The 13,617-nt window shown below is 36.0% G+C and overlaps 1 protein-coding gene across 7 annotated transcripts in view; it reads right to left on the minus strand.

Moving 5' to 3' along the window:
- VPS13D (vacuolar protein sorting 13 homolog D) overlaps positions 1 to 13,617 on the minus strand; it is a 94,447-nt gene that overhangs the window by 61,467 nt on the left and 19,363 nt on the right. For 5 of the 7 annotated variants that reach the window (XM_068414977.1, XM_068414972.1, XM_068414974.1 and 2 more), the window contains exons 23-36: positions 13,084 to 13,210; positions 12,015 to 12,195; positions 10,825 to 11,007; positions 8,655 to 8,877; positions 7,970 to 8,180; positions 7,662 to 7,833; positions 7,156 to 7,268; positions 6,411 to 6,620; positions 4,099 to 4,364; positions 3,789 to 3,922; positions 2,690 to 2,845; positions 1,887 to 2,112; positions 1,017 to 1,091; positions 100 to 306 (exon numbers count right to left, since the gene is read on the minus strand). In XM_068414977.1, the coding sequence (XP_068271078.1) occupies positions 100 to 306; positions 1,017 to 1,091; positions 1,887 to 2,112; positions 2,690 to 2,845; positions 3,789 to 3,922; positions 4,099 to 4,364; positions 6,411 to 6,620; positions 7,156 to 7,268; positions 7,662 to 7,833; positions 7,970 to 8,180; positions 8,655 to 8,877; positions 10,825 to 11,007; positions 12,015 to 12,195; positions 13,084 to 13,210 (2,484 nt within the window). The remainder of the gene's footprint in view (positions 1 to 99; positions 307 to 1,016; positions 1,092 to 1,886; positions 2,113 to 2,689; positions 2,846 to 3,788; positions 3,923 to 4,098; positions 4,365 to 6,410; positions 6,621 to 7,155; positions 7,269 to 7,661; positions 7,834 to 7,969; positions 8,181 to 8,654; positions 8,878 to 10,824; positions 11,008 to 12,014; positions 12,196 to 13,083; positions 13,211 to 13,617) is intronic. The other 2 variants (XM_068414978.1, XM_068414976.1) reach the window with 1 other exon arrangement.

Genomic DNA, 13,617 nt, shown 5'->3' on the forward strand with positions numbered 1-13,617 from the left:
TGAAATTTCACAAGTCCTAAGAACTAGAGCATGGTGCTGAAGGTACGCAGCAACTGACAGTATTTTTATGCAACTTACTCAGCAAAACAAGACACTCACGTGAAAAGGTTAACTCAGCAAGGGGAACGTCACAGTCCATGCAGTCATCAATAAAGCAAATGCATATACTTTCTGCTTTTATTTCCACTCCAGAGATGAACTGAAAAGGCAAAATCCCCTGGCTATCTCGACCAGAAGAGGTCAGGGAAACTGATTTCAAAGGTTCAGCATTCTTAAATAACCAACTCGCTGCTTTTTTCAAGTCACCTTAGATAAAACCAAACAACCAATCAATCATCTACTTTCTCAATGAAATGTACTTATTTAAAAAACATATGGAAGCAAACTAATTCTCTCTCTCTTAAGAAGTATAGCAAGACACCAACGGTACCTTGAATGTATTCTATTTAATAACATTAATATAAGATAATAACTACATTGGTATTTTCTAAGAATAAGAAATGCGTTTTGAAGTTTGCAAACCGAGTGGCAACATAGTATAAATCTGTATTAATACAATGAATGCCTATAAATAAGGTGGGAAATAAGTCAGTGCTAAACAATCACTTGTGTTAAAGTTTCATTCTCTTTTTACGTATACTGCATGTAGAAGTAGGTAAAATACATGATTCAAAAAGGGAGAGATGAAAACATATGCTCTAAAGAGATGGATAATAGCAAGAAATAGGTATAGCATAAAAGAAAAAAAAACAACCCAAACCCCCAAACAAAAATACACTCCAACACCCCACACACGACATCCCAAAAGGCAAGAATCTTTAGGGGGTAGGTTCTACACAGCAGCAGAACAGAATAATGAGAATGCTTAAGATGATGTGTCAACACAGAGCCAAAGTAGAGAAGAGAAGGAAATACTGCCTCTGGATCAGCTACCTTACAGCCTGAAAGTTTTTACTTAATTGCAAGTTAGGTAATCGGAACAATCTGCAAGACCAACTAAGAATATTTGAGGTTACCTTGGCAGATCAAAAGAGCTTTCCGACAATCTTCCATATTGAATCCCAAGTCCTGGAGGCGAGCCAGCTGTACCTCTGTAAGCGAACAGTTAACCAACCAATCATAACTCCTTGACAATTATCTACTTGTTTTCCTTTCTAAAATTAAGATATATCTGTGTGAAACATGGGGTTTTGTTTGTTTAAGATTGCAACTGTAGAAAAAGCACGTGATTCAGCACTGCTTTTACAAAAAAGAAGCCAAAACCCAAACCTCCAGCCCATAATGTTTACATTCTATTATATATGGGCTATTTTTATTCTCCTATAGGAAGCCAACGTACTTCATGAATTTCAGTTGGGACTAAAATTTTTTTTGTAAACCAACCTTTAATTCAGAACACAATTACTTATTTACTTTGAACACCCTTCATGACTCTCCAGCACAGCAGCAGAGAAGAAAGCCTTTTTTACTAGTGTGTGTTTCCTCATTACTGTCAGGCAGTAGTTCTGACCACACACAATTTTTAGTTTGTAAAAAAGCAATGCCACCAAAACAAAAGATTGCTAGACATGAAGAGAGAACTGGTAATTATGACGCTTTACATTTCACTGTCAGTTTAATGAGTTTGAAGAGGTGGCCCCTCTCCCCGTGCTAAATAAAACTTACTATAAACAATCCACTCTCATACTACAAGCAGGAAAAAAAAATCTACTTTTTTTTTATAGTATCATCACTATAATGCTATCATCAGATAATGCAAATCAATGAAGGGTTTTACACAATGAAGACATCAACATCTTTTGTGTTAAGCATATAGTCTAGCTTCACACTGCAGAAACCTCCTTTAGATATAAAAAATGGCTTCACTCCAACAGCTAAAAACGTACCCAGAATAGGATCCAACACTCGTTTGGATGTCTCTCTGTTTTCATGTGTCAAGGAGGAAGGCTCATTCACCAGTGCTGAACTAGAAGGATCAGCAGTATTTTCAGCAACTGATACAGTCGAGTCAGGCATAGCTGCACTCGTCTGTTGAGGAATTGACTTCACAATCGCCAAGAATAGTTGAACATCATTGTATGACAGTCTGATATCCAGTGCTTGCAACTGAATCTAAATGAAAAATTAAAAAACAAGGTCAGTTACCCTTTTCTACTTATTTTTGTTGTATACTTTCGTTATTAACAAAGCTTTTCCCAAAGGAAGATACAATTTAATACTAAAATCTGATGACCACACTGTTTTAAAGCTCCAGGAATAAAATTACCAAACTTATAATTTACTAACAACCAAAAGCACACATCAGGAAAAATGTTTTCCTTTACTATAATGGTAAAAAGAAGTCTCTAAAAAGATTTCCCCTCTAATCCACACTAACAATGAGATACAGAAAGTAAACCCTTTTCTTTCAGTTATTAGTAACTACCTAACGTGTCTACATTATCAGCCCACTTTTTTCCCCACTATTAATCTCTACAATATATCCCAAAAATCACTCCTTCGTTATCACTAAGAGCACTTTTTGCATGCTTGTTTCTTTGCCTTTTCCACTTCAGGAAAAATTTATCTTATTCTTTACTTATATATTTGAAAGTATTCTATTGAATCCTTGGCCATAAAAAAAAACTGTGCAAGACCACAATCTAGTATTCCCTATTGCATATAATTTTATTCAGGCCCTTAATATTACCTCTAGAATAGGAGGAAAATCCTCACTGTTGAAAGCATCCAACAGTCCTGAACCACTTGGGTAGGAAGCATTCCCAACAAGTTCCACATGAATTTGTACTGGATCAATAATCGACAGTGCAGTCTCTTGCTCATTTCCCAACCGGCATGAAAAAACCTAAAATTTAAAAATTTTTTAAAAAAAAATTAGAAACAGAGAGAACAGGTCTGGCAAGAACCTTGAAATCAAAGACTGACTCTCTATCACAAAACGTGAACTACAGCCAAACTGTTCTCTACAGACAATTCCTTTGTAAACTTTAAACAGCAGAGATTCCAAAATCTTTCCAGACAATTTATTCCAGTGCCCAGCTGTGCTGTGTGTTCAGGCAAAGAGATTCTGATACGCAACAAAATATTTCCTTTACTGCTAAGCTTAACTTCACTACTTCTCCCATCACAGATATGGAAAACACTTTGTTCTTTGGTCTACAATAACCATTTATGATTTACCACATCTCTGCACAGCCTCTTCTTCTGAGCAAGTTCTTTTAAACTTTCCAAACATCTTACATACCCCTCAATTCTGAGTGTTCTTGCTGCTCTCCTCACAATTGTTCAGAGCTTCTTCAGCTCTGTTTCCCCAAGACTGGCCACAGCACTCCAGCTGTGGTCCTACTCTGCTGAACAGGATGCCAGGATCACCTTGCATACTCAAAATTCCTACTCGCAAAAGAGCCCTACTTGCATGTTCCAATGGCATGATGCTGCTTGTTCACCTCAAGTCAATTATGATTACAGCCTGCAGGCCTTTGCTGACCACACGGGCTTCTGTCTGCCCAGTCACTCCTCAGCCTTTAATTAATTTGCGAGTTCATGACTCGTAGCTAGATTAGTAACTAGCAGTATTTTGAGATCATAGTCAAGTGTTTCAAGGTCTTGATAGAAACAATTAAAACCATTCTTAAAATTGCTGTAGAATGAGAGCATCTGATGAGGAACTAACACACTTCAAAAATCACCCGTGGACTATTCCTGTTGTATATATATTTATAGTAAAGTATTTTCACAAGCTCCTCTAATCTTACATGTTTTACAAAAGCAAATTTATTTCTTCTTACCTCAATGCCAAACAAACTACCAGAGAAAGGACGATCTAACAACTTGGGCTTGTACGTGAGAACAGTAGTCCCCTTCAAAATAATTGCATTGGTATCGAAACAAGACATGTCTTCCACAACCACAAATTCAGTTCCTTAACAAAACAAAATGAGAAATAATAAACATGGCAATCGAAATACCATTAAGGTATTTTAAGCATTTGTAGCAGGTTTCTTGATTTTCTGTCCTTTAAAGGACCTGTTTTTCCACTAGCACATGGCTTTTAATCAGAAATGTTCCAAAAAAAGCACTAGAGAATAATACATTTACCTGTCACATTAACCTTAACTTCCAGTTGTTTTTCTGCAGACACAGGTAGCGATGAACGTTTTGTAACTACTCCACTTTTCACTGCTTTTGGAATGACAGCTGCTTCACTGCTGTAAGTGCGTTGCCGGGAAGAAAGGTGTTTTTCCCGCTTTTTGGTATCTCCAGGAGTATATAAAAAGTCATGAACAAGTAACAGCCAGTCAAAGATTAGAAATACACGAAGATTGTTCAGAACAACTGTGAAACTGGAGGAATCCTTGGTAGACCTTTTAAGAAGAGAGAAGCATACATACGAACTTTACATCTTGCATATATTTAAAATGATGCAGAAACTACCACTATCTGGCTAGTAAGAACCACATGAACTTTACAGGGATACACTTAGTTTAGAGTGTCTGGCCTTTAAAATACATATATATAAACAGATTGAAATCCATCAAGCTGCTGTACCCACAGAAACCCAACAGATCTTAACTGCATGAATTCTAAGCTGTAATGATACAAAAGATGTATTGAAAAACTATGTAACAAGAAATTAACTTATAAAAGCTCCAGCTCCTTTAATACATTTACATTATCGATACTAATTTGCAAAGTTTCAAATTTTAAAACTGATCTTTTTATTATTATTTTACATCTGTTCGGTATCAAACCCAACGCGCTGCGTGTGAAATCTAGGTCTGGCTCCATATCCCTCTAAAATATTAGACGTACAGTGTGTTTCCTCTCACACCCTGACAGCATTTTGCAGCACAGGAAGCTGCTTTGTCATTCAGAAAAAATGCTAGCCTGACTGAACTTTTAGCATCACAGTTTGAATATCTGGCTAGGAGGGATAAAAGCGTTTGGCTTCACGATCTGGAATACCAATTATATTTGGTCATGCTAACTGGAAAATAATCTAAGTGCTTAAATACCATGAAACAATTTTATATCCAGCACATTCTGAACTATAAAATCTCTAAAGAACTGTAATTCCTTTGTGAGAAGCAGCCTGCCTGCACTGCTTCCAATAGTAAAAGCCTTTAACCCTCCCTGGCTCTCCAGGATATTTCCAAAAGGCACGAGCCAGTATAACACTACCACTGAGCTCTGCAAAAGCTTGCATCTAGTGCCAAGGATGCTCTCACCAGTAAAAACATAACACATGCTTATGTGGCGAAAATTTAAAAGCACAACGTTTGGGAAGACAATTCCTAAAATTATCATTCATGAACCAGATTAGGCTATACTGTGCAAACTAACCTCCAATCTAGGCAGACACTGGATCAACAGTTACATGAAAACTACTTTTTTTGGGGTTTTTTGTAAATCTCATGGTATTTTATTCAAATAAAAATCTTGGTTTATTCAAATGGTTTTATTCAAATCAAAATCTTGGTGTCTTTCTGAGCACAAACTTATTAAGTCCTTAAAACCATCATGAATTATCCAAATCTATACAACAAATTTCTCTTAATTGCCTAAAGTTTGTTTGTTTTGGATGAACAAATGTCTTCAAGATTTTCTACTGGACTGAAACAATCCACACATTATTTTCTACATTACTCCTACAACTGCTTCAGAAGGTATTATTCTTATAGAAATGAGTTAGAAAGGTGAGTTTGGTCACTGGGCCTCATCAAAAGTGAAAGCAACATCTCTAGTCGTCTCACTTCACCCTCTTTTTGTTAGTTAACATCCCTCAACAAAACATCATGCTGATACAGGTAAATATGGACATAATAATTTATATTCCTGTTTTCAATATTAAATTAGAACAAATCAGATATCCACTGTGATGCCTTCAAGCATTCCAAGAGATTTGGATAAGGAAAAACAATCAGTGTAGGATAGAATACAGAAGAGAACACAGAGATTGTTTTTTGAAAGAGGTGTTATTTCTGTATTTTTTTGATTCTCTCAGAAAGACAAGTGTGACACCTACTGGCAAACAGTTTTTGCACAACATATATTAAAAATTCTATAATATGGTTTTATGCAAACATACAAGTGATATGCCAGACTTACCAAGCTTTAAGCACTACTGATTTTAATAATTTTAACTTCATCCGACACATTACACATTCAAACCTATTTTTTATTGCAACAATAAGGGGAAAAAAAAAATTTAAAATCCAACAACCTTCGGTTAACTAATAATTGCAGATTTAAATCTATCAAGTACCACTGACCAGCCTGAAAATTTCTTCAGGTTTAAATACAGTGCCAGCAAATTTATCTACATTAATAACAGCTGTACTAAAAACAAGACAATCCTGATAGAGTATGTCATTATTAAAAACAAACAAACAATTCCCAGAATTACCAACCTGAAGTGCAATTCAATCTGGATTGCTCCAGGACTACTAGTGTTCTTTGATGACTGGAAGATGCAATTGAACACATTCGGCGTGCCTGCAGTAGACTTCTGTCCAGCATAACGCGTGTCAAATGCCATCATGGAATGAGAAACTAAATTGACAGACTTTGTTCCATTTGAAGAGCTTTCAAAAAGCAACTTGGATTTCTTAAAATCAAACCTAGGAGAATAAAAAGCAAAACAATACATTTAGGAGTCTTGTAGCTCATTTATTTCTAGAAGTCACTTGTTTTAGAAGTATGCATGGTAGATTGCTATATCTTTCATTTACATATTTTCTAAAATAACTATAATCACATCTCATGTCATAGAGATAGAAAGCAGATCTATACCGTACATAAAATTCCACTGGTACAGAACCTTCTGGATTTAAACAACAAAAGAACATAGCAGAAATCTGTTTTATTTAAGATTACCGCTCAACATTTTCTTAATTAGAATACCATTTGTCTTGGGCAAGTCAACTGAACTGTGATTTCAAGGACAACTTGAAAGACACAGATGGTATCTTTTAAACAGAGTCATTCCCTTTCATCTTTCAGAGCAGCTGAAACTCTCAGTTTGGACTCTAATTAAGAAATTCTGTTTCATTATTAAGCCATAATTTCATGTATGATGTTAACTCCTGTCCTATAATATCTCAGATGAGCACAGTATTTAGGATAAAGTATTCAGTAATGAAAGAAAATTCATACCTGGCTAAGGAGCTGCATCCATCTTTTCCTTTTGGATCCATCAGTTCCAGGCTCACATTAACCATGTCAATGAGGAATGACATAGAAGTGTACACTTCTCCACTCAAAACTGTCTGAAAGTGGAAAACACCAACATTCCTTCTAAGAGTATCTGTTTTAACTTTCATTCCAGAATTAAATTTTGTTATTTCAGACAAACTCAAACAGCTGTAGTGCCTTTCTCCTTCAAAGAGTTTCATTAAGCATTGCTGGGAAAAAAGTTACGTTTCACAACAGTGTAATGTTCAACTTGGAAAATGTCTATTAACCATTTTCACACAGACCTGAATTCACAGGAGTATCTAGAGACAAAAAGGTTCTTTCACTGTTTATCTACCTAATTTTTTTTTTTTTTTTAAATCTACCAGTCCACCTGGTAAACTACAAGAAAACAGCAGATTTAGCCTAATCAGCAAAAACACCAGACATTTCAAGACAGAATTTCATCTGCATATACTTCCTCTTACATGAATTCTTGGATCCTGCAAATCATAAGGCCGCATGAACTCCTCTATCGGCTCCCCAAGGTTGTTCTCCAGCAGTCCACGTATCAGTTTATACTTATTCAAATCCAGAGAGCAATGGACTGATGACAGATTGCCGTGTATCGATATGTCTGCGACTGCATGACTGAGCTCTCTACAACAAAGGACAAAACCTCAGTATTTCAAGGTGCTATAACACAGCAGACAATACTTCTAAGGTACGATAAAAGGCATATAAAAGGCTGGCTTTAGGCTGACAGCATAAAGTGATCCTGTTTATCTAAACTCACTTGTCTAAGTTTCTCTCTACTCGTAACTTCAGTCTGAAAGGTTCTGTTAACAGGCTTCCTCCCGTCTGCCTCACGAAGTAGGATGGAAAGCTCAAATCCACACTCGTATCTTCCACAGCCTTTGAATACTCTCTCTGATATCTTTCCGCAGCAAATATGTCCATGTCCTGCAGATCAACCATAACGCAGTCCAAGAGGCAGATGTGATCCTCTGCAAGTGCACAGGAGATAATACATTAAGAAAGAAAAAAAAAGAATCTGTACAAAAATAATGCAACTTACTTTAAAAAGAAAGTTAGTCTCTCCTGGAAGTTATTCTGATTTTTTAATTTTTTTTAATTCACACTCATCAATACTTGTAACTATGAGATATCAAGCTCACTCACAGATAAATGTAAGATTTTTAATTAAAGTCCAACTGTACTCCTTATATGTCTGCAATACGCATCCCAAAACATGCCCAAATTGCAGGATTGTTCTTCCAGAAACTGAACTAAAACTCCCTAATCCTTTAAGCTGCAAAAATCAACCTTGAAACTAAGACGACTTTTCTTTTTAAATCTACAGTCTTTAGACCCAGAGTGTTACTTTTCACTGTCATTTAAGATATATAAGCAAAATTGCACTGCATTATTTTACAATGAAAAAGAAGAGCTATATGGGATTTCTACTATTTATCACGTACCTGGGCTGTCAGGGTTTGGTACCATAGGTAGCTTTGATTGCTGCCCTTGTGGCTTACTCAGCGTATTCAGCATAGGCTCACTCTTCAGCCTAGAAATGTTTGTTCCTGATGATTTTTTCATGAACAATCCTTCTGTCACTACTTTTGATTCATCAGCACTCGTTGTTTTCTTCATGCTATGTTTTGGGGTTCCCAATGGAGATGAAAATTGAACTGAATCCTGCTAATGAAAAGTAATTTTGTAATTAACAATAGATTTTTAATTTAAATTTTAAGGAATCAATACATCAAGGTTCAAACTGCAACAAATTCCTGTCAAAAAACCAAATATTTTATTTGAATGCCAGTATCTTTTACTGTAGAAAGATGGCCCCCTTTTTTTCTATAACCTTAACAGCAGATTAAAACATTTTCTTTTTAAAAAAAGTTTCTTTCAGCAACGTTTTCAAAAAAGCTGTGAGATCTTTTCAATGAGAAATTAATTCAAAACCAGTGGTTTTTGCACAAAACTAAAAAAAAAATCCTCCACTTGCCCCTATTCTGGGATTTCTCACTTTACCCATGGCTGCAGTATTGTTACTATCATTTCCCATCTTCTTTCTGTATCCACCTTCTGATGTCACCACACAGTCCTTACCCATAAACTTTCCTTTCTGTTTTTAATTACTAATCTTGCTCGCCTTACGTGGTTTTTAATTATTGTTCATTGGACAAATTCATTGCAGCCACAACCAAGGATTTTAAGACTAAAAATTTGAAGACATTAACATTTAACTTTATACTGTAAAGAAAAGGATGAAAAGTACATGCAAAGAAAAATCATCACATCATCTATAAATCTAAGAATTTATGCAGTAAATCCAAATTAATAGCTCCTCAGACATGCACAAAGCGCACACCACAACAAATTTAAATCCAATTCTTACAGAATTCAGCAAAGCCTTTAGAACAGAAACATCATTTTTAACATATAAAGGAACTTCTAAAGTGCTAAATTCCATAAGAAAAACCTCCTTTTTTTGTAATGAATGAGGAGCACCTGAACACTACTATAAAGATGTGAAATACCTCAAATAAAACTGGATCCTTGTATGCATTGCCTTGTAAAATCAGATCCTCAAAAATAAACATAGGACAGAGAAAAAATGAAAACAAAACAAAACCCCAAAACCCCACTTGATCCCATTTCAAACCCCACATTTCTACAGTGCTACATAACACAGTATTTTGAAATTGAAATAAAATTACTATGCACACATCCTTTCTTTTAACTTCTAACATTAACTTAGGAATCTACCACTTACAAACCTTTAAATACATCAGCACACTAGAGCACAGAAGACAACTCAATATTACAGTCCAGTATTTCCTCACAGTAAAGACACTGGTAGATATAAATCAGATGGAGGTAACAGGCCACAGAAGTGCTGTAGCAATTTAGTCCACCCAATTTCTGCCCCCCTTTAAAATGGGATTAGGGGGTTCCCAGAACAACTACCCATTTTGTTGCATAGGTTAGATACAGAAAAGCATCAGAGATGGATTTTCCTTACCCCAAATTTTGTGGCTGCATCTCTGAACAGCAACACTAACTATTCCCTGTCCTGCGCCTAGGTTCAAGCACTCACTACAAACCTTTCATTAGGTTTCACCTAATGAAAGCAACTACACACACACAGTTTCATTAACAGCAGAAAAAAAAGTAATTAAAATCAATTCTGTTCTCCAGTGTGTTCCAGGAAGTCTCAGCCAATACAGATCTCTATTCTGCTGCTCATGCTGCTGAAATTTTGTTTGGTGAAGAGTTGAAGAAGCTACTAAACAGGGTTAGCTGAAAGCCTGTTATGTTCCCACATTCAGGTGTGCACCCAGCTGGGTCCTGCTTCCTAACAAGGCCAGTTCTAGGGAGTTCCACAGAACAGCCTCCCCCCTGCCTGAAGGTCTCAGAAAGCAAGCCCAGGTGCAGGCACAGAAGGAAGCAGCTGGGTACGATCAGCAGCAGGCCAGATCCAGATTACCCAGCACACCGGCATGGACTGTTTCCCTACTACTAGTACAAAATACATATATAAAGGAAAATGTAAGAATCATTTACCATTTTGATATAGAAATAAAATGCACATGAACTAGAAAAACCACAAGCTGCTAAACTAAGAAGTAATGCTCTTACCTTGTTCTTTAATGAAAAAGTACCCTGCATACCCGCAAACAGAAATCTGTTCTTGACTTTCAGTTTTCCAAGATTAGCTACAATAAGACTATTAGACTTTGAGCTTTCAGGTATAAGCAGAACAGGAGCACCAGCCTCAATATCAAGAAGAACTCGGGAAGCTCGCTGTGCTTTATCTCTTACCTAGGAAGAGCAAAAATGAATTAAAAAAAAATTTTAAAAATACAGGAAGTGGGTGATTATTTCACACTGGTTAGTACTGAATTCAGCAACACTATTCTTTGATTTACAAAATTAAGATGTGATTAAAAAAAGAACTCCAACTCTTGTTTTAGGCAGAGAATAAAGGCTAGTTAAAAAAGGGGTATGATGCAAACAGCCCACACCTGTACAACAGGTGCAGCAATCAGGAGTGAGGCACAGTCTCCACTGAACTAAAAGAGGCCTAACAGACACTACTCAGCTCACTACTTAAAGAAAAGATTACTTCAGAAAAATTATGTACCGAAGGAAAAAAAACATCTTTTAGAACAGATGTTTCAAAATCAGATTCAAACTTCCTAACTGATGCACAACGAAGCATGTTAATATATGCAAGTATTAACTGTCTTTCTTCCAATTCTGAGAAGTGACTTTTTAAACATTACTATTAACTATATTAATCACTCCCACATTAGGTTTTGTACAAAATAGGCTATGACTGTCACGATTATTTGCATACGCTATCATGCAGAAGTTCAGCATCTGATTTTCTCAGTCTAACAGCCATCACACTTAATCAAAGACATACACCTGAGCAGAACAAAAGGACTTCTCACTTGGTTCTCCTTATTCAGGTATCATAACTACTTGGTGAACAGTGGAGAAAATGGGAAGAAAAAGTCTTGAGCCCTTTTTGTCCAGCATCACAAAGATAGGAGAACACCTATATCAGTGCATACAGCATGATCCATATGCCAAAGTTTTAAGTGACGTGCAAATTTGGTGTTCTCCACTCTCAAATAGCAGCAGAATGGTCCTAAATAAGGTCTTTTAACTACAAGATGAGTATGAGCAATCTCCACTAACATCAGAGCTCTAAAACCTCCCATCATTTCAACTCACTGAGATGATGTATTAACATAAATTTTATACTGCATTTCAACTTCCAAAAATAGACTAGGAAAGAGCAGGAAAAACCCCAGACATACTGTTTGTCCTTCAATTGCTGCTCTTTGCCGCCCCAAGACATCCTGAAGCTGAGTAAAATGTTGGATGAAAGACACCACCTCTGCCTGGAAACGCTGAGTATGCACATACTGAACAGATGCCATTCGTAGAGTGACACGAACATCACACTCCCTCTGTAGCAATGGATCTGGCCTCCCGTATCTATGAGAAAGGTTGAAAGTAAAATTTAGCTCTTAGCTACATTTTACAGAGAGTGCTATTCATTTTCTTGCATTCAAAATAATAATACAGAGGATTAAACTGATGTTCACAGTATACAATTAAAACTATTTCAATTATAGACATGAAAAACTGGTTTTATATTAATTATTTCTAAATTACATATATTTAAGTGCTACTGAGTTTTAATTAAGCAAACAGGAAAATTCTGCATTTGGAATGTACCTCTAATCTCTGCATCTAACAGATACACCTTTGGTGATTTTACACGTGAACAGTGGCTTACAGGGTAAGTACTCTACCGCATGATAATATGTAGATTCAACTCTGAATCAGTGTGCTGTTACATTTGAAATTAACTCCATAACATTACTTGGATAATTGCTAATCTGGTTAATTCTTGTGGGTGGATGAGGGGGTGCAAAAATATGAAATGTTATAGGATAAAAACTATTACTTCACACAAAACAACTTCAAGAGTACACTATGACAAAAGCAAACCCTTAATTCCAAAATTAAGGAGTAATGGAAAATCTATTTCATCAGCTGAAAACCTCTCCCAGCTTCTAAAAAACAACTACTATTTTATCTAGGAACAAACTATCACCTAAATACTTTCAAGAACAGCTTTGGAGGGAAATAAAAAACTATTTTTCATTGCAGGACAAAGAAAAAATAAAAATTGTTAAGTTTACGATTGAAAATGTTCAGTCTCATTTAAGTCACAAGTGTCCAAAGCAGAATCTTGCAGATCTGACGGTTGTGGGTTTGGGTTTTTTAGGTTTGTTTGGTTTTTGGTTTGTTTTTTTTTGGGGTGGGGAGAGGAGTTAATGGTGCTAATATCAAGTAACAAGAAGTTTAAATTCATACTTAAAGACTTGGAAAATGAGTGCTTCTTCACCACTTGTAGTGAAACGTTCTCTGTAAAATTCTCCATGAGCTGTAAGATCACTTAAGGACAGACTTCCAATACTTCCTTGCAGGGCTAAATCTCCCTCTGCAAAACAAAAGACAGACAATTAGGATCCTCAAACACAGACTAAGTTACTAAAACCCAAAAGTTTCTATTAGTGGGATAAACTTGTTACAAGTAATTAAATAAATCACATTCAATTAAACATGAAACCTCATGTTCAAAGAAAATCACGTCTTTCTGCTACAAAGATCATATTAATCCAAACATAACTCTATGCTTTCAGTACCTAATGTGATCACACCACTTTGATTTGTGAACGCCTAGATAGAACACTTTCTCTAAAACAGTAATATACACTATTGTTCACAGCATTTACACTTGATTTAAAATCAAGCCTGAAAAAGCAGAGGAAGAAGCAGTGGGAAGAGAACGTACATCTTGCCCAGGAAAGAAACACATAAAAAAGCCAATGAGCACCAAAATAAACG

Source organism: Nyctibius grandis, chromosome 17 (genome assembly GCF_013368605.1).
Source record: "Nyctibius grandis isolate bNycGra1 chromosome 17, bNycGra1.pri, whole genome shotgun sequence".
Taxonomy (NCBI): Eukaryota; Metazoa; Chordata; class Aves; order Nyctibiiformes; family Nyctibiidae; genus Nyctibius; species Nyctibius grandis.